The 23,862-nt window shown below is 48.0% G+C and overlaps 1 protein-coding gene across 1 annotated transcript; it reads right to left on the bottom strand.

Moving 5' to 3' along the window:
• Positions 1-299: 299 nt before the first annotated feature.
• Positions 300-22,546, bottom strand: LOC135901364 (acid-sensing ion channel 2-like). Its single transcript, XM_070536636.1, has 13 exons — positions 22,518-22,546; positions 20,904-21,252; positions 20,010-20,173; positions 17,447-17,565; positions 16,443-16,603; positions 11,015-11,119; positions 9,066-9,180; positions 8,629-8,716; positions 5,989-6,034; positions 5,868-5,899; positions 3,164-3,236; positions 1,296-1,484; positions 300-755 (listed from the first exon to the last, which is right to left on the bottom strand). Coding segments are annotated over exons 1-13 (1,740 nt in total). The 5' UTR covers positions 22,520-22,546; the 3' UTR covers positions 300-458.
• Positions 22,547-23,862: the final 1,316 nt, after the last annotated feature.

Raw genomic sequence — 23,862 nt, 5'->3', positions numbered from 1 at the left:
TTCTTTTTTTTTGCTTCCTTGCTTGCTTGCTTGTTTTTGCTGGTTTGCTTGTTATAATGTAACAATTTCTTTCACTCTATTCTATTATTTCCTTAGCCGCTTGTGGCCACCAAACCTGGTCGATAACGCATACGCGATAGCCACTGAGGAAGCGGTTAAGGGAAAGAATTGTAACAAAATCGTTACATTATCCGAGCCATGGCCTAGCATGACTTATGTTTCAGGATTAGTTTTCGTAGGTGATCTCGTTATTAGTGATGACGAAAATATTTTTTTTTGACACTGGACGTTTCATTGGTGTCGTTTCTGGTTTAGACCCAGCACTCGGTGCCCTACAGCAGCGAAGCTCAGCATCGAATTGACAAACATTCTTTATGCGCATTTGCGATCGTACTCTAGTAGTTTCACGTGCAATTCAAACCAAACGAAAAAGGCAAACGAACACGGTTTCCGGCATCTTAATTACGAAGACCACGCTCCTCGACGCACTGCCGCCGTGTTCCAGGCAGCAGGGCGGGCAGCACGGCCAGCGGCATGAAGGCGAGATGATGTTGCTGTTCGCGTTGTCCGGGTGGGAACCCCGTCACGTGATCCCGGTTCTTCCATCGATTTTGCTGGAGGTGACTGTCCCGGCAGCGGGGCAAAGGGATACGGGAGCGGAAGTCACCCCCACGGAACTTGGTTGGCAGGACTTGATAGTCGTCGAACGCTATCCTTTCCTTGGTTACACCGTTGAGGAGCGAGATCCCTCGTACCTGTGCGAGGACGCCTCCATTTAGGAAATGTCGAACACAGCGACGTTGAAGACGTCCTATTTCGAACAATGCAATAGATCACCTTTTTTGTTGTTGTTGTTGTTGTTGTTGTTGTTGTTGTTGTTGTTGTTGTTGTTGTTGTTGTTGTTGTTGTTGTTGTTGTTGTTGTTGTTGTTGTTGTTGTTGTTGTTGTTGTTGTTGTTGTTGTTGTTGTTGTTGTTGTTGTTGTTGTTGTTGTTGTTGTCCCACGGCTCAGGTCGATAAATTAGCCTGTGCAAACCTGATTTGTGCATAAGCTGCACAAGTGGCTTGTTGCATCAATTATCGATGGAAGACAGCGTGGGTAACTAGCATTCTTGTTTTAAACTCCCGTCTCACGCCGTGCGAGACATCACTGGCCGATTAATCAAAACACGATCAAATGGTCGGTGGCATTCGAGTCTAGCACGCATGTCATCAGAACCCCGTGCACAATGTTCGCATTTAATTCGTCATCGCGTCCCACCCGATTCTCTTTCAGCGGGCATCTCGTTCGCTCACCCCATGTTTCTCGTCCGGATGTCGGCCTCCTCGTTGTCCCCACGAGCGGTGACGCGAGGTGCCAGAAGGCCTCCGCCAGAGCAGCCGTACGGCCCGCACCAGGGTCTCGAACATCCCGAAGAGAACGAAGAAGGACACGCCCAGGTACATGCCGTTGATGCCGCCAAAGCTGCTCACCACTCGACCTCCCTGCATTCGCCCGGGGACACAGAGGCCGATGGAATGCAGCACAAAGACGACGGAGACTTGGTACATCCCGAAGTGGCCAATAATGGTCGATCAAGAGATGTTTCAGGCTTATAGGCTAACGGTCTCAAAGAGCTGACCGGAATTCGTCAAGATCCTGACGAAGACGTGTGTTTCTAATGTGCCTTTCTATTCGGGACCCTGATTGGACCTTTCTAATGGGTCTTCCTGTCAGGACCCTGATTGGACCTTCCTAATGGGTCATACTACCAGGACCCTGATTGAACCTTTCTAATGGGTCTTCCTGTCAGGAACCTGATTGGACCTTCCTAATGGGTCATACTACCAGGACCCTGATTGAACCTTTCTAATGGGTCTTCCTATCAGGACCCTGGTTGGACCATTCTAATGGGTCTTCCATTCAGGATCCTGACGAGTCTCCTTTGTCGAAACGCTAACTCCAACTTTTCGCATTTTTGTTCGACCACTCTTGATCCTTTTTATTCTACGTCATCCTGTGATCATCTGTCTTATATGAATTTAAACATTTTGTAGCCACGCGGGCACCTATACATTCGTGGTTGAGCATCATCGCTGTATAACGTGAAGGCCCGCGAAAGAGCAACACTGCGTTAGCTAAGACTGCGAAGTACGGATCTCTTTCTTCGTTCATTTGACGGGAGAAGTTCGGCTATTACTCGATAAAATACGGGGCAGGCTTTTCATTTTGCTGTATTTCTCGCCATAGCGTCCGCATGACCGCGCCTTAGTATGTGAACCAACGAATTCAGAAGTATCGTTTCGAAAATTTTCACGTTGCCATGCAGGAAATATTGGTGAACTTTGTCATGTTAAGTCCTTCTTTTGTGAAGAAGGGAAAGTAGGCCTTCTTTGCCATTAAAAGCCTAACTGTACCTGAGTAGCCACTGTCGAAAGAAAAACATGATGTCACAATGCCTACGTGGTGCGGGAACTTCACCACTGAGTCGCCACTCGTATTTCACTTATGCGCCTTCTCCGGCTTACGAAGCGCGCCCTCGTGGCAAACGTGACCACTTTGTTGTGCGCAATCACCTAATTTAGCAATAAATGTCAAATAATTATTCCGATTTTGTGTCTCTTTCAACAAGGCCCGTTTCGTCCCCTATAGAACGGACCTTTTACGATGTCATCATACTTACGTATATTTGTTTAGTGCATGATCCACTCAGTTGTGATTCACGGACAGTAAGAACTGCACATCCTATTCAGTTACGTTGCTCTTTTTGCGCCCCAAATCACAACAATTGAACTAGAAGAGAAAGCGCCAGCCAGCCTTCGTGTGTTGTGCAAAAAGCATGAACGTCAATCCTATACACCAACTAGCGCAGCAGAAAGCTCTTCTAGGCCTTTGAATGCTTGGTTACGCATTGTCAATAGAAACATTGTGACTGCCCGCGCGGGACTGGGACGTCCGCAACCATTTGGCCGTACTGGTTCAAGTGGCTCCTACCATGTGAGCCCCAATAAAGCGCCTGGCGTACGTATTCTTCTGGATGTTTCTGCGAGCAAGACCTTCACGCGTAACTGTAGCGACACTGAAGCACCTTAACGTAGTTCTCTTTCCACAACAACAAAAAAAAACAAGAAGAAAGAATGTGAACTGCGACTCCACGGAAAATCGCAGCACGTAGAGCACTCACGTCATACTTCGGCACGGACGTGACCTTGAGGTAGGTGTCTCTCGTGAAGTATATCCTAATGCGAGCCAAGACCCTGTTGGAAGAAGAACGACGCCCGTGTTCAAGCAAGTTTGCAAATGTCGACAGGAGCACTACGTCATACCCCGCCGCGGTAGTTTAGTTGCTATAGATGTTGGGCTGCTTAGCTTGATGTCTCGGGTATGATTCCGGTCGCGGCGGTCATATTTTTTTTTTTCTGGCGACGAAATACAAAAACGCCCGTACGCTTAGATTTCGGTTCACGTTAAGGAACCCCCGGTGGTCAAAAGTAATGCGTAGTAGTCATCATCATCGTCATCATCATCATCATCATCATTTATTGACCCTTAAGGACCCTTTGCAGGGTATTACATAGGGGGGGGGGGGGGGGCAAAATCATCAAGAAACACTATGGTCATCATTATACAATGGCTAACTCGTTATTACAACGGCAAAGAAAACTTAGTGTGCATCCTAGTAGACGACGGGCAAGAAAAAAAAAGTAAGGTACGAACCGGAAGTAGAAATGGCAACACAACCGGCAATATAACAGAAAAGTGGAAAAAAAAAAGAACTTAGACGTTAGAGTAACAGCATAGTACCGGTAGGTTAAGGGTTTAGAAAACATGACAAGAGGTGTCTAAATTTATCTGGATTACTTTCATTTACTATGCTGTTGGGTAGCGCGTTCCACAATTCAATAGCACTGCGTAAGAAAGAGTTGTTGAAGGCATTTGAGAAACCATAGAGACGTTGTAGACTCAGTTTGTTAAAGAGACGCTTAGAAGAGCGGTTGGGCGGAAGTAAGAGAGTGTTCCTGAGGTGAGAGAAATTGTAATAGAGTTTGTGGAAAAGGGAAAGCTATGAAATCTTCCTACGAAGTGCTAGACTAGGGATGCTGAGGGATGATTTAATGCCGCTTATACATGTATGCCAGTCATAGTTTGAAGCGATAAAACGTGCTGCGCGATTCTGCATTGCTTCGAGCGAGTTAGTAAGATAAGACTGGTGAGGGTTCCAAATTGCTGAGGCGTATTCAAGTTTAGTCCGAATGAATGTTTCATATCGAGCTTGCGTACGGGAACAGGACTACACTACACTCGCACTACAACGCGCATCGTAATCACATCGTGGTTTCCAGAATATACTTAACCACGTCAAGTCTGCTACGTAAGTACTCTCATTTGTTGGCCACCTAGCGCCAAAGCTTCTAATTTTTTTGGTTCGCGAGCGGAGAATGCAGAAGTTTAGTGTCCTAGGCTTAGTGTCGAGAGCTTTGCGCAAGCGCTCCTTCAGCTGTCGAAAAAAAGCGGACTCAGAAACAAAGATCCCGGATAATACGTTTTACCTTATACGTCAAACCGGCATAGAAGAGAGGAAAATGCTCCTGTGTGACCGTGTTTTCTCTGTCCTGGGTTTATCTCTACGCAAATAATAACAACAATAATAACAATAATAATAACACAGCAGCAATTAATTGCCAATTAGCCCAATGCTGCAGGTTGTTGAACTGAACCTTAAAATTTTCTTCAACCCCAAAATTTGCCCTTCGAGGACGCCTAAACGGGCTCCTTGTAGCGTTCTGCAAGGTCAGGTGGATGGCAGCATTTTTGTGTGTGTGCATGAGACTTCCTCGAAGTGGCGGGTTTCCACTGAACTTGCCTGAATAATGCGTTTGCTTTAAATATGTCATTTCACTGGCAGTAGCCCTGCAGCACCATTTTTCCTGCGTTATATGGTTACTATGGCGCTACCTTGGAGCGCAGTTCAATCCATTTTCAGTAGGGGTGTGCGAGACCTATAAATCTTGAATACGAATCAAATAGTTTCTGCCATTCGATTCGCATTCGATTCCATAATTCCCTATTCCAAACTGTCGAATATTCGTTTCATTCGACTGTAAGGGATAATAACAGTTATTGGAACCTGTGGGAAAAGAGAATGAGCCGTAAATGTGAGTAGTGCTTCCAACAATTCTATTCCAGAAAAGCTGCTGTTTCAACGAAGAGGCACCAGATTTATGAATAAAAGCGACGGGCAAATAACTAACTACTCGATGCTCAATGATTTACAGTCACTCATTAAAGAAGGCCGGCGTTGCAGGCAGCCTAGATACGATTTTGCGGGCTGAGTTATTTGGCCAGTCAAAAAAATGTGCGATGCTGCAGTTTCACAATTCTCGCCTTCAATGATCAAAACGTGGTACATGCATTTGGTGACATGCTGTTCCCTTTAGTTATATTCCGATTATATTGCTCCAGATTACCGAAAGTAGGCTAATTGTGCGCCGTATCACGAACACGCGAAAAATATAGCATAGAAGCCCTTTTTTTTCTACCAAGCTAACTCGCAAACTTCAGACTTCATGTTGTTTAAAAAATTAGAGGGTATTAGACATTCGATACGGACGTCGTCTTTCTCGAATATTCGCATTTGAATTTAATTCAGAAATTTCACTATTCCAGCATTTATACTTAATAAGTAGGCATATACTTTTAGCATGCGGTGTCTCTGAAGGCTCCTATCTGCTCAGCGACGGTACGGCGGTATTAGCACATTTTCCGCTTTGTGGAAGCGCTTTCGTACGAGCTTCTTTGGCGTTTACGAATTGCTCGTGAACCTTGTGTGCTGCACAAAGTCCCTCTGTGCTCTTTCAGGATAAATTTATGTCAACAGTCATGCTTACCTTTTCCTGCCATCCGATCCAGCCATGAAAGACTGAGAATACGTGAACAAAAGAGAGAGAGAAAAAAACTACATTTATAACATGGCTTTCTCGACGTCACTCCTCAGGCCCCGACACTCACCTCTGGCAGTGCAGTTCGTGAGACCTCTTTGTGGTAATCTAGATTTCTGCAAAAAAAATGATGTTAATTATTATTATTATTTGTTTTGAACACATATACACAGTTAATAGGAAAGGGAAAGCGACTATCAGGCTGGCAACTGCCACCGGAAGGGGAACAACGCCTGCTTACTCTTCTGAAGGGAGGTGACAGCAACACAGAAATGGAAGATAGGAAAGAGGGGAGGAGAGAGGACAGGAAGAGCAACAGTACAAACAGGATGGTAAGCCGTACATAACACTTCCAAGCAAGTCGCACGACGGCTTATTAGGCCGATATTTTTTTTACGTGAAGCGTCTTTAAAATTGGTCAGAGGGAGTCCCTTACTAAAACCGCATGTAACAGAAACAAGTTTTACTATTACCACTCATATATTTGCAACTGTACTGCCCATGTGCCTCGCTTTGGTATCGATGTGTAGAGGGAGAACGCGATTACTGGATCATGCATGGTGACGCGTACGCTGGTGGCGCCGTTGCCCCGCCGTATATGACGCAGTCGGAGCTAAATTTAGCCTCGTGTGCTGCGTACAGAGAGGCGTGTGCAGCTCGGCAGTATGTTTGTCCATCTGTAACGAGTTGGCTCGTGTGCTATTTTGTTACCACGCGAGGTTATAATGATAAAGCCCGAAATAAGCAAAGCCAGCTGCAAATTAACAAACAGAACGACCACATTTTATATTGTGGCTATGCTCGACTCTCACGCGTCCCCTGATGCTTTTCCCCGCAAGACGCCCGTCTCCTATAATCCGGCTTCGCCGCGAGGCATTGCGCTGGCGGAGGTCGGTGTGGTTGCAGACTAGTACGAGAGATGGCGCGACGGACGGACGGACGGACGGATGGATGGACGGACGGATGGATGGATGGATGGATGGATGGATGGATGGATGGATGGATGGATGGATGGATGGATGGATGGATGGATGGATGGATGGGTGGATGGATGAACACCCACTTCATGAACAATATAATCATGAACACCTACCAATTGGCACCGCTCATTGCTTTACTAAACATAATAGTGTTTCAATGCGCATACGGTATACCTAAAGTGTACTCAAAAGATTTAGCGATACTTTTAGCAACGTTTCAGCAAAATCGTGCAGAAATATGGCGACTTTTTCATCTCACTTTAGCGACATGCTTCAAAAAATTATGGCAACACTGAATGCAGCATACGTAACGTTATTAATTTTTTTTTTGCACCACCTACTCGACTGTGGCAAAATGCATGGTGCCGTACGCTTGATCGATAATTTTCTATCTCGCAATCGATTACGTTACTCGGTGCAGATCAACCACGAACCCTGCACTATACGGTGTCCTACACAGGCTACCAAGAATTTGTATTTTATTCTCGCACACCGGTTAAGAACAAGCGCACTTAACCTCGACCGCCGTCGCCAGTTGGCATATCCACCGCTGGGCTACCAATTTCATGACGGCGTAGTTGACAACAATGGCCGCAAACATGCCATAAGAACAGTCTGAACGTTGTCGTCGTTGTTCTTTTGTTCTTTCCACCAGAGCTTGCGCGGACAAGGAACGCGCGGATAACACAGGCTTCCGAGAGCGAGGGTGACGTGGCGCCGCGGCGGTGCCCTCTCCCCTCATTCAACACCTGGCGCACTAGCGCTACAGCAGGTTTTCCATTTCGCCTGCTCTGCTCCGTCGAGGCGCACCCGTGACGTGGCATTGCAGCCAATGGGAACTCCGTCAAGGCGTGCTCGTGACGTAGCGTCGCAGCCAATGGGAATTAACCTGCCGTTTTGCAGCTACAGACGACAGACACCGGTTTCTACGCTCAATGGACCATTTCACGCTATCGCATAAAAATATCAGCAGACTTCAATTGTTCATCCGGCTCTGAAATTATTTGCTGCAGCAGCACAAGGCTTTCACAAAGGACACCACCCCCATCTGAATAACTTATATACGGTGCATACAACGTTTATCGATCGTCTGCTGCATCATTGCCAATTGCCGCCTCTGAAATACGTGCACAAACACCACCCCTTGCAGAGTCAATGTAAGGCGCAAAATCCCGCACAAATTACGAACTGCTAAATCAGCGCGTCGCTGTGTGTGCTTCCAGCTCCCAAGTGCACTATTACCGCAGGGACATGAGCTTGAATCTCAGATTCTGTCGGAGGCAGACTTATGTTTTCTTATGAAATCGGGACGTGGTCTGATGACATCGACTTCACAGATACTGCACTTTGTTTTACGAACTGCTAAATCAGCGCGTAGCTGTGTGTGCTTCCAGCTCCCAAGTGCACTATTAGCGCAGGGGCATGAGTTCGAATCTCAGATTCTGTCGGTGGCAGACTTATGTTTTCTTATGAAATCGGGACGTGGTCTGACGACATCGACTTCTAAGATACGACACTTTGTCGACAGTAACTCCACCATGGTGACGTCACCGTCGCCAATGAAAATGACGGCCACAGCGTACCCAGCATCTCAACTCTTAAATCCTGTCGTTTTACCTGCCTGTAATCTAAATTGCATTATTCGCAATCGCTCGACGCGCAAGCCAACTGGAACATAGTACGAAACAGCACCACGCGCAGAGGGCTCCCGTGCGCTGCCGACAACTCACACGCATGACCGGTGGCACCTGCACACATTCTCTATCGACTCCAGGTTCATGATGACTTGCACTTCCCTGAGGCACTGCTCCCGCGACTCTGCAAGTTCCGGAGACAGAGACGACGTGCGTTGTAAGAAGGGCGCCACATCGGCAGCGTATGTGTGTCTGAACGACCATCGGTTACCGTACACACACACACACGCACGCACGCACGCACGCACGCACACACACACACATACGAACACACATGGCAGCAGTTTCGAAAAGGCGAGAACATGGGACTGAGATACGCAGTGCATGCAGCGATGAAGAAAGGGTCTACAGCAAGGCGCAAAGTATGTACAGTGTACAAGTACAACGATAAAAACAGCAGGTCATCCAACGTCTAGAAAGGAACAAAGGGAGGATGCGGAGTAAACGCAAAGGTGGTCGTGCCCGCGCCGCACCTTCACAGATGGGGTATGCCTTGCCGCCCCGCCTGTTCGACGTGGTGGGCAGGTCGCGGTTCTCACAGCCGCACATGCGACGCGTGTGGTCCTGTTGGCACACGTACAGGCAGTCCTGCGCAACGCGGTCACAGCGGTTATACACGGCTGTTCCAAAGAGTAGCCACGATGTTGCCTCTGGCACAGAGCGGAAATTACCTGACGAGGGTAAACGTTATTTTATTTGAAGAGTTTTACGTACCAAAACGAAAATGTGATTATGAAGCTCGCCCTGTGTGTGTGTGTGTGTGTGTGTGTGTGTGTGTGTGTGTGTGTGTGTGTGTGTGTGTGTGTGTGTGTGTGTGTGTGTGTGTGTGTGTGTGTGTGTTTGTGTGTGTGTGTGTGTGTGTAAGAGAAAGAGAGAGAGAGAGAAAGCCGGCTGGCTCACATATGCAGTGGTGGTGACAGGTATTTTGTGGTAGCAGGTAACAGGTATTAAGTGCTTCGAACGGGATGGACGAAAAAACAAGAAAGGAAATGGAAACAAAAGGAAGAGACACAAATTTTACAAGTGTGAGCCAGCCGGCAATGGCTGTTAATTCTAATAAACAAACACCTCTGTTGGACACAATGTATTTAACCTGCACTGACTTTTTTTTTCAGAACTAATTTTCACGTCGGCCAATTTTGTGTCACTGTCCAATGTGGAGAAAGCACGAAGAGGCCACGTGTATGGGCTACCAAGCGTAGAGTTTACATTTGAGGTCATAAGGAAGGTGATAGTGTCATCGGTGTACTTGATCACGCGGCAACGTTGCTCGACGTTGCACATAGAAGAGAAAACATTAAGGCCTAGACCCAAATTCTTGCTGGTAGCTTGCAAAACGCCGCGCAGTTGCGTATAGTGACTTTGTTAAAGACGAGAAGGCTGATTTGAATTCCAGACTTAATTAGCAGCTGTATTTTTACTATTGGCATATAAAGACATTTCGGGCAGAGCACACCAAAATGTCCGTAAATTAAATATTATCAACTTTTAATAGTTATCAGTGCAAAAAAAAACTGACTCATCTGGAAAAAACAGAGACGTCATAAGAGTAAGGCCGAGAGGTTAACCAGTCTGAGCCCGGTTGCTACCCTGCACCAGGAAGGGAGAAAGGGGAATTCCTTGCCTGAACTTCTCGAACTTAAAGGGGAGTGAAAGTTGCGAAAATAGGGTTTCTAATATGCCTCTTCTGTATCTCTTGTGAGTTCTGCGACATTAAAGTTCTAAGGAGCTGTGTCATGTTCGTTGTCACGAGTACATTCTACGGCATGGCTGTACAAATTATTGATATGCCCTCCTTCACGATACTATAGTGCGCCAAGTAGGTAGAGATACCTCTGACGTCTTATCAGTACGAGCGACGCAAAGATATCACGTGCGGAGGTGCTATACGATAATACTTAGCATCAATATTGTGACCCGTGTAGCAAGCTTGCTGTTGGACTTGGTCGGCCCTTTCACATTCATCACAAAGAGGTACGGCAGAAGAGTAGCGCAGAATATTCAGAGATAGTATTAGCACTATAGATTTATTCGCTGTCACTTGCATTAGGAAAAGGAACGGTCCTCGATAATAATGTTCATTATTGCTGTGGAACAAGATTAGACCCTACAAGGTATAATAGCCTTTGTAGGGGTGTAGGACGTTGCGACCTCAAAACTACACCAGCATTAAGAGTGAAACCGCAATGTAAGGTTCCGTGTTATTTTTTACCATTTTGACTCCTTTAACGTGCAACAATACCTCAATACACGGACGTTTTCGTATCCGTCTGCAAGTCACCGCATAACAATTTTGCCACGGTTGAGAATCGAAGACGCACCCTACACACAGAAGCAGAAAGCCATAGACGCAGAGCTACGATATGGCTGGTCGGCTTCCACTAAAACGTTCACTAAAGTAGCGCTTGAAGCGCGTACGTACCTCCCTGGTGTACATGCTGTTGTTGAGGCTGAATCCTCTCAAAGGGTACGGCCAACGGCTGCGGCACGGATACTGGTACGGTTCCGGAAGTGCTGTCCTTTTCTCCTGCGAATCACCACAGTGAGGTGCAACAAAAAAAATATACAAAAGAAAGGGATTCAACAATATGCGCTTTCAGTTTGCTACCCTACTCAGGGAAACAGTGATGAAAAGAAAGAAGGAGCGTGTAGAGACCACACTGAGATCGGTCATTTAGGTCGGTCGACATTAAGAAACTGCAGCAGTGCACGTGTCGTTTACTGAGCTTGCGACCCATGTGACCACATTCCAAGGACTTTCGTCACCGTCAGATACACCATGCAGCAAGTTACACTTCACACCACTTTACACCACACCTGGACTCAAGGCCAGTAAGGCGCCGGGGGTGTGAAGAATGTTTAGGTGGCCGCTTTTCGGTAGCATATGAAAGCGCTACTGAGAGCAAAATGGGGAAACTCTATGTTCCAATAGTTTGTTTTGTTTTGGTCTTGATATTTAACTTTCTCTCGCTTCTTCTATATGAACCAGCAGTCAAGTATGACTACGATGCAAAAATCAATAACGCCTTCGTAGGCCGAAAAGAGGGGATAAGTCGTTGTGACAAAGAAAGTCACAAGCCTGCGCGGCACACGCAGCAAAGTCACAGCGTAAGCTGGAGGAGCGCCTCCATGGGGGACTGTCGTAAACTTCTTGAAGATGGCAACTGCAAGTGGCGAGTATACGGGCCGCATTTTCGGCAGCACGCACTAAAGCGTCTTCGCGGCGAAGTCTCTTCGCGTCGTTCTCACGAGAAGGAACTCAACTGTCGAGCCCGGCGTCGACGGTGAGCTGCGGCTCGTGATGCTCTCTTCAGAGTGGTCTGCTGAACCCGACGTTCTCTGGTTGCAGCCGCGCAAGTAGCTCTGCGATTAGGTTCCTCAGCAGTGGTTCGTACCTTGCGAGTTCGCGCCATAACGTCTGCCAAAGAATACACGCAGGTATCGAGACTACGCGGCGCACATGTCACATCCCTTGACACGTGGCACGATACGATGCAACTACTGCATGTCATGACACCTGGTGGAATACAACGCAACTTCAATGCAAAGATAGCACGCACCGACGCTAGGCGGTCGCGCGCTGAGCTAGCAAGCTAGGGCGCCTGTATAGGGCATGTTTCCGCAGAAGCTATAGCAAACGCTGGCGTGGCGCAGTGGTAGAGTAGCTGACTCGCGCGCAGAGCGCTCGGGCTCTGTCCCGGCGGGAAGTGGATATTTATTTTTCTCATTCCTGGCGATGGCCGTGACGGACACCTGTGGTGGCGGCGGACAACATCGCCAACCGAAACGGCTGCAGGATTGAGCCCATAACAGCTTACGCTGTAAACGATGGCACAAAAATCATCGACGATGATTTTCAAGGTAAGCGATTAGCCCAAACGAAAGAGCGAGCGAACGAACGAGCGAGGGAGCCACAGGCTCTGCCTCCCCCTACTTCCCGCCCCTTCCTCCAACTCTTTTGCGCGAGAGCTCACGCCCAAAACTCTCCCCTTCACTATACGCCCCTCGCCGCAAAATCAGTGCGCGAGAACACACACTGTTTTCCTGGTGCATCTATATCGCAAGCCCGACCACAGACCATCAACCACCGCGGACCACAGACCACCGCCAACCACGAAAACGGGCGAAAGAAACAAAGCTATTCGCTTTAAGACTGTATAGTGCGTCGGCAAATACGATGTTTTATAATCTTGCGCACCGATTTCTCGATGTATTTCCAACGTAAAGATGGCGCGATCGAGGTTTGATATGGATGCTCGTTTCATGCCCATCCGGTGGTGAGGCGTCAACAGTCACGTCATTCATTTTTGTCTCCTAAAGGCGTGAAGGTGGCGCTATACGAAAGCTGTTTCGATTTACTGGGTAAAATTGCCTGAAGTTCATTAAGCAGCAGAAATTAGAAGCTTCAATTTCTTGCATGTCTTGAATCAGTGATGGACTGCTCGAAGATGCGATGGATGGCATCTCACATTACGATCAATCGTCATACTGCTTAGGTTAAGCAGGTTATTGGCCAAACTTTAAAATAATGTCTAATTACTAGTTTCTTTTTAAATGAAAGTAGTAATGTCATTTTGCATCTTAAAGTCATTTTAAGTATGCCTGTGTTGTAAAAGCAATCCCGATGGAATTGCTTAAAACTGAATCTTCTACATATCTAAAAAAATTTGAACGTGTTTTTGAAACGCTCTGTATATCTGCCACTGACTCGAATTTTTCATTACGTCTTCCCGTTTGCACACTTCTTTTTTTTTTCTCCAGGTTACAACACTCAGGCACGGTACCTTTGGTGGGCCTCGAAATCTATGCACGAATTAGTGAGTGAAGCATTTTTCCCACGATCCATGTCCGGAACATCATGAAGCTGCATGTGTGAATGTTTGTTACTCTTGAGGGCTTTGCAAAACTGGCGTCTCCGTTAAATTAAAATTAAATTATGGGGTTTTACGTGCCAAAACCACTTTCTGATTATGAGGCACGCCGTAGTGGAGGACTCCGGAAATTTCGACCACCTGGGCTTCTTTAACGTGCACCTAAATCTAAATACACGGGTGTTTTCACCTCCATCGAAATGCGGCCGCCGTGGCCGGGATTCGATCCCGCGACCTCGTGCTCAGCAGCCCAACACCATAGCCACTGAGCAACCACGGCGGGTTGGCGTCTCCGTAGTAAATGTCCTTGCAGGGAAAAGCCTCCTTTAGTGACCGGTTTGCAACTGCACTTTGGTGTCAGGGTGGTTCACTGCATACACAGTCATCACTTCCTTCCTTTTTTTTCTTCCTATTGCCCCTTTCCCTCACCGCCAGTGTAGGGTAGCAAACCGGACGCTCGTCTGGTTGACTTCCCTGACTTTCCTCTCTTTGCTATCTCTCTCTCTCTCTCTCTCTCTCTCTCTCTCTCTCTCTTGGTTTTGCCGAAACGGCACTGAATACTGCAAGTATTTAGGTGCATGCGCCACCCGACCGCGAAACCATGGCAACAGTAAACGTTAAAAAAAAATTATCGCTTAGGCTGTGTCCGGGACGCAGCAGCGATGTAGTACGTGATACGTCTTGCGCGTGCTGCAGGGGTTGTGTGGGCACTGCGGGTCCAGAAATGACGTAACCAAACACGCAAGTGGCAGTTATTTACGCATTATAAAGCTTGCATGCTTAACTTATGTTACACATAATTGGAGGTCCTAAGGTCTAATCTTCCAATCATGCCCGCTCCCTACTCTGAGTGGGCCCACCGTGGTCAAAGGTGGTGGGTACAGATTGGCATCCCTCCGTCTTGCTGCCCGTCTCTCCGTGAAATTTCCGGACACTACGTGTCGAATGCGGCGGCGCCACAGCCGAGCAACCGTCAAATCTCTGCAACAAGATGTACACTTGTAAACCTTAATTATAACTCCTGGTGTGTCAATGAGTCTGATGGATTATGCCTACTATGGCAGAGTGAGCCCTCTCACGTGAGATCACTCCCGTTTCGGATCAACAAGCGTACTGCCGAGCTACGCCCCCACTACGCCTCTCTGATTTAGCTTAGATCGCCTCACGCGTGGCGCCAAGACGGCGCCATCTGTGCGCGGAATACACGTATGATCGAGCATCCTTTCCTCTGCCCAACGATGTCAAAGTAAGGAGCGTGAGTAGTACGGTTGCAAAGACATAAGCGACAAGTTAGTGTCACATGTTTTCGTTGCATTTCGTTACGGGCGGTTTAAGCGAAACCATCGACCACTGCTGACCGAAATGAGAGACTTTTTTCACGCCAAAAAATAAACATATACATGCCTATCGAAACTGAACCGGAAACCCCTTGAGAACGCTGAAGCTGGCATTCGACACACTTCATAGAGTAGTTTGAAGCTAAATATTTCGACAGAATTACCCGTCTGGTCGGGAAAGTTGATTAGGACTTTGAGAGTCACTCCAACCAAATAAGCGAATTTATCAGCCGGACGTTTCGGAGCCCATTCGGCTCCTTCTTCAGGGAGTATTCTTCTGGGGTGGCGGTGTGCAGCCTTTACAGGGTCGTTCATTTTAAAAAAACACTTGACCGAGAACCTTTTCTTCACAGACGGGAAGGGCGAAAGGTATGAGATTGCTGCGGCGGTGCTGGTCGCCTGCGATGACCGATGCTATAGGCGCTTGACCAGCGGGAATGCCGTTGAAGAGGGGGGGCGGGAAGAGGGGGGCGCAGACGTTTTGGTGTTGGTGACCTTGAGCGGGGATCTACCTGGCTGGATGTCTTTTCTTCTTTTCGTCGCGTCACCAAGCCTATGGATATACACAGAGGGTAGGTTGCCCATCACGCGTTTGCCCATCAATGCCTTGCTATGAACTGTATAGGTCGGAGCAAGGCACTGCAAAAGAGGAATGGCTTCTGCTAAACCCTGGGTGAATGCTGCCCCCTTTAATCTCAAACATCACGGTCACTTTTTTTTTCTTTTCCCTCTCCTCGGCCCCTCGATCAGATAACTAGGAAACATGAAGCCCCTTACTGGCTTACTGGCTGAGTAAGACCTGACTGGCTGCTCAGCTTTGTGTATGCTGCAGTCGCATAACAATAACATTGACACACCAAAACGGCCGATTTAAATCGACATTAATGGCATAGGACCGTGGATATCGCTCAGTTTAAATAAATTATTACATGCACCCGTGGACAACCAGAGTGATTTAAAGGCGAGCTTTAATAGCATCAAAATCTTCTTAAAGACAGATACACGCGTAACAAAAACAAAAACATTTCGTTCATAGCAGCGTTTTCGATTTCGTAATGTCGTTGTATAATGTCGGTTTAGTGTCGGTGTATTGCGGTTCGCATTGTTCTTCCGAGTGCTTCTTTTTAATCTCCCTGTGTTTGTAATAATATTCGAATTGTTTCTTTGTCGCTTTGTTTGTAATGCTGCGGTGTTGTTTTGGCTGCTATGCGATAACGCCGGTATGCATGTGTGCATTACCCGTTCTTCTGTTTTCTCCTATGAAACTATGTGCAAAACTACAAGAACTATATAGACTGTCCCAGCTAACTTAGCCAATCTGTTCAAAGAAGAAAGAAAGGGTATTTGAAAAACACACTGCAAGATACGATTTTAAAACCTACGGCGTTGAGTTGTCAGTCCTTTGGCTCCTGAACACCGAATGTTTTATCATTGTAGATTACACCAAGTCTTTTATTCCCCTTTTCTTATAGACATGGCTAACTAACGCTAGTCGGGACACATTACACGTAATCGTGATACCTGCTCAAGAACCATGGAGAAGCCGTATGTGTGCGCTCAACATCTAGCGTTTCAATAAAAGAATTTATAAATACACATTAATGACGAAGACGCGAAGCGAGGTGCTCAGCTTCCCGCTCACCATGGCGAGGCTGATGTAGGTCACGTATCCGGGCTCCGCGAACACGGCGTCGTTGCAGAGCACGGGTCGGAAGCCGTATCCGTGCACCATGACCACGAAGCCCATCTCCATCGAGGTGGGCAGGTACTCGTGCGCCTGGGCGTCCAGCACGAGGTCCAGCCCTGCAACGGCCGATGCGAGCATATCGCGCGATCCCACGAGATCAGTGCTCTGCGCTCCCTCCCCCCTCCCCCTCGGTGTACGCTGGTCCTGTCGTACGACACGACGTTCTCACGTGTACTACAAAATGAAAGCGTACTCTATTTGAGGCGTCTAACGCCTCGCAACGCATTGCGACTGTAATGAAGCACTTTCGTATTAAATATTTGCAATACGTCTTCCGTGCCACTTCTGAGGAACCGACAAGGACGCCGTACCACGTAAATTAAACGCTGCGGCCTTATACGTGCCAAAACCACGACCGATATGAATATTAGGCACGCCGTAGCGGGGGCTCCAGATTAATTTTTGCCGCCTGAGGTTCCATAAAGTGCACCCAATGCACACTATACACGCATTTCGTCCTCACCGAAATGCGGCTACTGCGGTCGCTATTTGTTCCCACGAGCTCGTGCTTAGCAGAGCAACGTCAAAGCCACTAAGCAACCGTGGCGGGTAAGCGTAATGCAGAAAGGGTACAGTCGGCCACGTATGTAAGTTTCCGGGGCCAGGGTTTCAGGGCAGGTGGGAACTTCGGTTCTGTTCAAGCATTGCACTTCTGATTTAATGGATCCCTGTGTAGGTGGCAAAGGCTCCTCACGCCTTTGCTCTACCATGAGCTCGACCAATTCTCGACCATGAGCTCAGGCTGTGCTAGAATTCAGCTTTTTTTCACAGTGTCCCGTAAACTTTAGTGGCCGACTACGCTCGTTCAAATCTTGACTGTTTTCCCTTCTACTCGTCTTTATGCTCTCTCTTCCCTTCCCCTAGTGCACGGTACCGCAACGAGTGTTGTCCTATCTTACCGTCTTCGGGAGATGCAGCCGTCTGGTACTGGTAAAACTCTTCATTCTTCTTTTCAGTCGAGCCGCAGTGGAAGCAGAAGCAGTTGCCGTAGTTCGAGTCGAACGTCGTGCTGAAGAACCTGCGCGTGAACCGCTTCTGAAGCTGATACTCTGAACGCTCTTCGACGCTGAAATCACTCGACAGGGAGAAGTGCGCGGTGGTACGCATAACAGGCTCAGCCACTTTTGTAGTCAAACGAACAAACAAACATTCAAATGTGGCGAATCGCAGTGTACTGAGCAACCGCGATCAGCATCGCGGGTGTCCACATGCAGAAATGGCCGGGCTCGAATGAGCGACTCTCGAGCTATAGAGGGAAGGGTTTCCGAGGGACCGGTGGATACCATCGTCAACGATTATCAATGTACGCGAATAGCCGCACGCTACAAGACAACTATTCGCTTAATAAAGGAACGATGCACCTGACGATATGCCTATATTAATTACAGTGAGGGTATTGAGGTAGCGTCCGTAGAGAACAGAACCGTTAACCAGCACATCTATAGTTGTGGTAAATGCGGACAGCACACCCTTCTCAAAGATTTTCGACAAGATGTGTTCGGCGACGAACGCGTCTATACTCGCGGGCAACTTTCTGCGGCAATGAAGGAAAAGCTACGGAGGCAAAGCGCGCACAAGTGACAGCGCTTTTGAAAAGAGTCCCGCGTTTTAATCCACGTTCGTTTAGGCTGGAGAAGGCAAAAACATAAACACCTTACTAGCCACAGTTAAATCAGACAGAACACACCACTGAGCGCAAAGGTTTACTTATTTTGCGGCTTTTCCCTTCCGCGTCTAGAGAAACACGACACCGTCAGTGTCTGTTCCGAGCAACTAAAAGCACTGTCAACGCTGCCGGACTACTTGGCGCGGTAACACAAGTGCAGCAGGCACGCGCCCGTAGCTTTCCCTTCATTGCCACAGAAATCTGTCCGCGAGTATAGGGTGCCTCGATGCCAGCTTGAACACGGGTCAACTCAATTTTCGAATTGGCCAAAGTCAATTCTTTAGGTGTGGGCCACCCAAATTTTACGGGTGAGCCAAGTCAATTTTGGGAGTGGATCAACTGAATTTTCGAATTGGGAAGTCCATTTTTTGGGTGTGGGCCGCGGTGTGCTGCTCACCGTGGAATATAATATTATATATATATATATATATATATATATATATATACGAAATGTATACATGTGGCTGAATACTGGTACGAGCAAACGGACTTATACAAACCCTGTATGCTGACTGACAAACTATAGCGTGGGTAAGTTCACCTCGTTCAGTAAAAAAAAAAAAACTTATATCCTGCATACAACATGAACATATAGTGGCGGCTCATAGGTATCTCTAGAGCACATCGACCTCTTATGGGAGTAGCGCATCACATTCAACGGGTATACTTCGACTGACGTGATTTTCTGTGAATAATCCATTTGGTATGTGCCACTGTGGCAAGAGCTACAGATGTCTCAATAGCAGTTGCAATCAAGATACATGTTGCATATGGTTATCCGCGCACACACCGTGCCAGATAAGCATATGCGATAGATAAGCATACACGATAGAAGATAAGATTTCCTCGCCAAGAGTCATATCGACTTCATCCTCAGGGCATCGGTGCGCAGACATCGCACACTGTGCGTACGTCTGATTCGGCGTTTTCATTTCGGACGGTGTAGCGCATAGACATAAAAAATATATGTGAGATTAATGCGGTGGCCTTTGTGGTGAATTAACATTGCATGAGGTAGCACGCTGTGTAAGATGAAAGTAAACATAATCGTACGCATCGTCGTTACTTGTATAGAATTTAAATACACACATCCGCATAGCATGCAGCAAGCTTCGCTTCGCGTGGATTCCAACGAGTGCGTCGTATCGGCCCAACTTTGTGTGGACTTCATGATGCACATTTCTTATATCCTCCTGACTTAGTGGAAATGAAGAAGACTTAGTAGACAACGAAGAAATATGGAGGTCCTGTTCTAACGGTAACAGCATCGCGCCGTTGTGCTAAGGGGGGAAAGAGGGAATGTTCTTTTGAACAACCAGGCGCGTTCTTTTTTTATTATTACTTATTCTTGTTGTTGCCAAAGAGACTGGAAATGATGCGAGACAGGAACCTATACCTATACATCTAGCTATCGCAAAGTTCCTATATAGATAAGCCAAAGAGCTATTAAATAATTATTCCTGGAGTTTCAACGTACGTTCCAAAGAATTTAACGGGACCTAACAGACGCCGTAGGAGGAGCTCCGCGTAGCCGAAGGGCACGAAATGCATGGCACACGAGTGTTTTTGCATTCTACCCCCATGAAACTCCAGAGGCTTAAACACAAGTGCGCCAAGCCATTTGGAAAGGTGGCTGCTCGCGTTCTGTTGGAACTCGCTGGGCAATGAAGGACACCCGATAGAAAATTTGTAGTTTGTTGTATGTCTTGTTGGCACGGCCGGTCGTATAAAATGAACCTTTTATTCTTTTCTCTCTTTTTCTTGTGTGTATGAGTGCAGATTCGTTTCACGCTTACCTTGTGTCGGTGCAGTTTCGTCGCGCGTAGCGGCAATGTACGATGGTATCTCCGAGCTGATGGCCGAGACGAAAGAGACGTCGAACGGTGCTACGTTCCTCTTTGTTCCTCTGGGCCATCCACACCTGCAGCTGCTGGGACAGGTCGTCGTCAGCGCCATTGGGCTGCGCACACCAGAGTGAGCAGGATGCTTCAGTGTAGCCTGGACTGGAATTAGAAGTCTTCTACGAAAAAAAAAAAGATGGGCGGCAAGCTATTGTGCTTAAACTGAACGCTGCACCGTAGCAAGCCGCCTTCTCTCTCAGCTGCCGTTGATATCACCATTACCGAGCGAATTCGAGCGCTTGGAGGCAGTTCACAGAAAGGGACTTCACTTGGCGATGGGAGCTCCTCAGGCAGCTTTAAAAAAGAAGGTTAGCATTGAAGTAGAGTCTCTTCCACTCCGCCTTTTGGCATCTCAGGCCTCGCTGACGCAGCTATTAAGGCTGGGCGAGACTCCGCAGGCACGGCGCTTACAGGGAACAGGGAAAGTTTGAAGTACGAATTATTTGCAGCCTCACGACGGAACACTGTCTGGTGCACGGTTATGGGGGCGTGGGCGGGGCTTCACGGCAGACTTGAGTTGTATCCGACTGTAGAAAAAACGCGCCCCCTACCACCCCCACCCCCACCTTTCGTTCGCAATTGATCATATGGCCTCGGCGCGCCACCATCCTTCTTGGCTCGCCTTCGCGCGCTTTTCCTCGCACCCACAGGACACGGCGCGTGGGACGCGATAAGATCTTATCGCGCGTGGATTTTATACAGAACTTCACAGCTACGGGAAAAAAATCACCCGGAGTACGCATGCGGTTTCGCGCTTCGCCACCACGAATTAAACTCTTGCCCACTCACGTCGTCGTACGTGCTGTTGTCAGCGCAGTTTCGTTCCAAGACCTTCTCGGGCGCGCCCTTGCTTCCTCGAAGCGAGGCCTGCGCCGCGCAGAGGCGGGACCTCCGCAGCGGGTTGGCGTTGCAGACGGTGACGGCCGGGAAGGCCGAGGCGAGGCCCTGCTCGGAGCTGTAGCTCGTGGCCACGGGGAAGCCGGCGTACTCGCTGAACACCAGCAGGCACTCGTGGGCACACTGGCCCACCAGGAGGGCGACGACCACCAGCCAGCACAGCTTGCGGAGCAGGCCGCCTCGCCTACCGCACAGCACGTCACAGCCGGGGCCTCCGGATTCGGCCACCAGGTCGCGAAACCTAGAACGAGGGGAGCAGCGTGAGAGGGACAGGCGGTCTGTATACCAGGCGAACGCTCAGGCTTATCAGCGGATTCACTGCAAAAGATATTTGCGCCCTTTGGAGCGATCAACAGTGCAGTGGTGTGGGTAAATAAATAAATAAATAAACATTCAGCAGAGACACTGAAGACTGCTTACGTGTGAGAATGCGAAAGCATTATAGTGACTTTGGTCAAATGTTTCTTTCCACACGTCCTTTGTTCGTGCAAGCTCTCGCCTGCGTTCTAACTGCGCCTCGATAAGGGCGAATCAAAACGCGCTCGTTTGCCCGCGAGTAGTTCATAACCGGAAGGACCGCTCAGCGACGTTCAATCGGACATTACTGCTTTTATTTTATACACCCGTTTTATACACTCATGACGTGGCGCCACCTCCTCCCCATTGGCTGCATGCGCTGTCACGTGCCCAATGTCGCACGAATCAGGCCGCACCTTTAGTCAGCCAGACAGCTGCGGCGTGACTTCTGCAATGACGCACGCACCATTGGTCGACCACAATTGGAGCCGCCGTGGCGTCGGGGAAGCCTGCTCTCGTAACCCGGAGGCCCGGGTTCGATTGCCACCCAGATCGAAATTTACCAAATTTTCTTTTCAAAGCCATTAATTTACTTTGTTGGCAGGAACCTCCCTGAGAAATTTGATGTCAATCCGAGCATCTATTGGCGTGTTTTTTACTGTTTGGACCGTCGGCCATTTTTGGTACCATAATTCGCTCACACCGCCGACTACGACCGATTTTCGCGTAATATACAGTGCTAGCTATGCAGGGTTTCAACTAACTTGGGTCAATTATTAAATAAAGAAACATAGGTGCTACACATGTCGAAATGCCGCACTATTGTTTTGGGCCATATGTAGCACTCCATGGTATTTTTTAAATTTTTTTTTGATCGGCCAAGCTGGATAATTAACAAAGATTGCTTAACTAACTTTTAAATTTTTTTCGCCTGGGGAACAAAGAGCGGCGGGCCTGCAGCGAACGAGACCGACGACTTAGAGAAACAGACGTCGGTCGTTTACACAAGCCAAGTCCCACAGCAGGCGCTAACTGCGCGGCACGAGAAGATGAAAAGCCAACATGTGCCTACGTTTGCTGTCGTACTGTACATGTAAGCGCAGCGTTTCTGACCCCCCTCCTCCATCCCCCTTCGTGTTCTCTACAACGCGGAAACAAAACCCAGATAAGTTGTGCCTCCGTCGCACACCTGAAAGGGATTGCACTTACATTGTTTCTCGAAAGCCGTTATCGGGAAACGTCTGCAACGGCCATGAGCATCACGTGAAGGATGCTAAGCGCGCGAGAAACAGACGCCAGTCGTTTGCACGAGCCAAGTCACACAGCAGGCGATAACTGCGCGGCACTAGAAGATGGAAAGCTAACAAGCGCCGGGCACGAGTCTCCCGTGTTTTTACAGACCGCTGCACGCATCTCTGGAAAAGGGGGCCGCTTTGACTCGCGCACGCTCAGGTTTTCCCAAGCTCCCTTTTCTGCGCGTCTAAACGTTCAGAACTGTCGACCACGCCTTGTCAGAAGGGCGTCGGTGGCACTGCGCTCTAGCGATATGGAAAAACAAAACTGCAGAATGGCTCGACGAGGAGCAGCTATAAGTATACAAACAAGAAGGACTAGAGCTTTTGTTCGCGCCGGCTATAAATATTTTATGAAAGATTTCAAAACTAGCCGTGCAGGAGACCGCAGTCAACCGGCAGCTTAAATTCGGGAGCAGATTTTTGTATTTATATGCTTTTTAGTTTGCATAATTAATTCGGTCGATCCAAACTGCCTGGGTTCGCCTCCAAAAGGCGGCTCGTTCGCCCACGCCCACGTCGACACGTCTAAGTAAACCGACATTCTTTTTTTCTGCTTATTTCAATCGTTCAAAGTGCGAGACTGTGAGACAAATACCGAAAGTTCCAAACTTGGAGGAAGGCGCGCATTACAGGCACTGTTTTTGCAACTATCGACATCACGCACGTCGTGAAGCCGACAAATAAAATTAATATGAAAGACTTTAAATGCACGTCGGGTGAACATATTGAAGCTACAGAGCATGAAAACTTGAGAGGATTTCACCCTCCCGGTGAAGGCCCGTTCAACGCTTGAATTAGGACTCCAGTAGCACGATGTATGTTTTTGTAGAGTAGTCAAGTTCCGCTCGTTCCAACGATTAACAATACTTGAACGCCTAACGGCTCCTCGCATAAAACTGCGACTAAAAGGATTTCCGATAGCAAACTCAAGTGAGCCTCTTGCACACAGTGCCTTTGACTTTCGGGCTCTTTCGTAGATTGCAGCGGCAAAGGCACGTTGAGAAACTCGCGCTTGTAATGCGCAGATACTTCTGCGGGCCTTGGTGAATGATCTTTGTTTGCTGCTGTGCGTTAATGCGGCGTCACCTAGGATGTACTCGGCGAATGACTCCTACAGCCTCTAAGATTTTGGTGCACACATTAGTGTATTTGTTGGTCTTTCTTTGCATGATTACATAGAATATACTTCTGAAAAGATGACACGAACCAGTAAAAGAATACCTGTACAATTCTCTGTCTCAACAAAGATGTTTGCGTGA

Source organism: Dermacentor albipictus, chromosome 3 (genome assembly GCF_038994185.2).
Source record: "Dermacentor albipictus isolate Rhodes 1998 colony chromosome 3, USDA_Dalb.pri_finalv2, whole genome shotgun sequence".
NCBI classification, from domain to species: Eukaryota; Metazoa; Arthropoda; class Arachnida; order Ixodida; family Ixodidae; genus Dermacentor; species Dermacentor albipictus.
The sequence above is the reverse complement of the archived record's forward strand: the minus strand, read 5'-3'. Positions and strand labels throughout refer to the sequence as shown.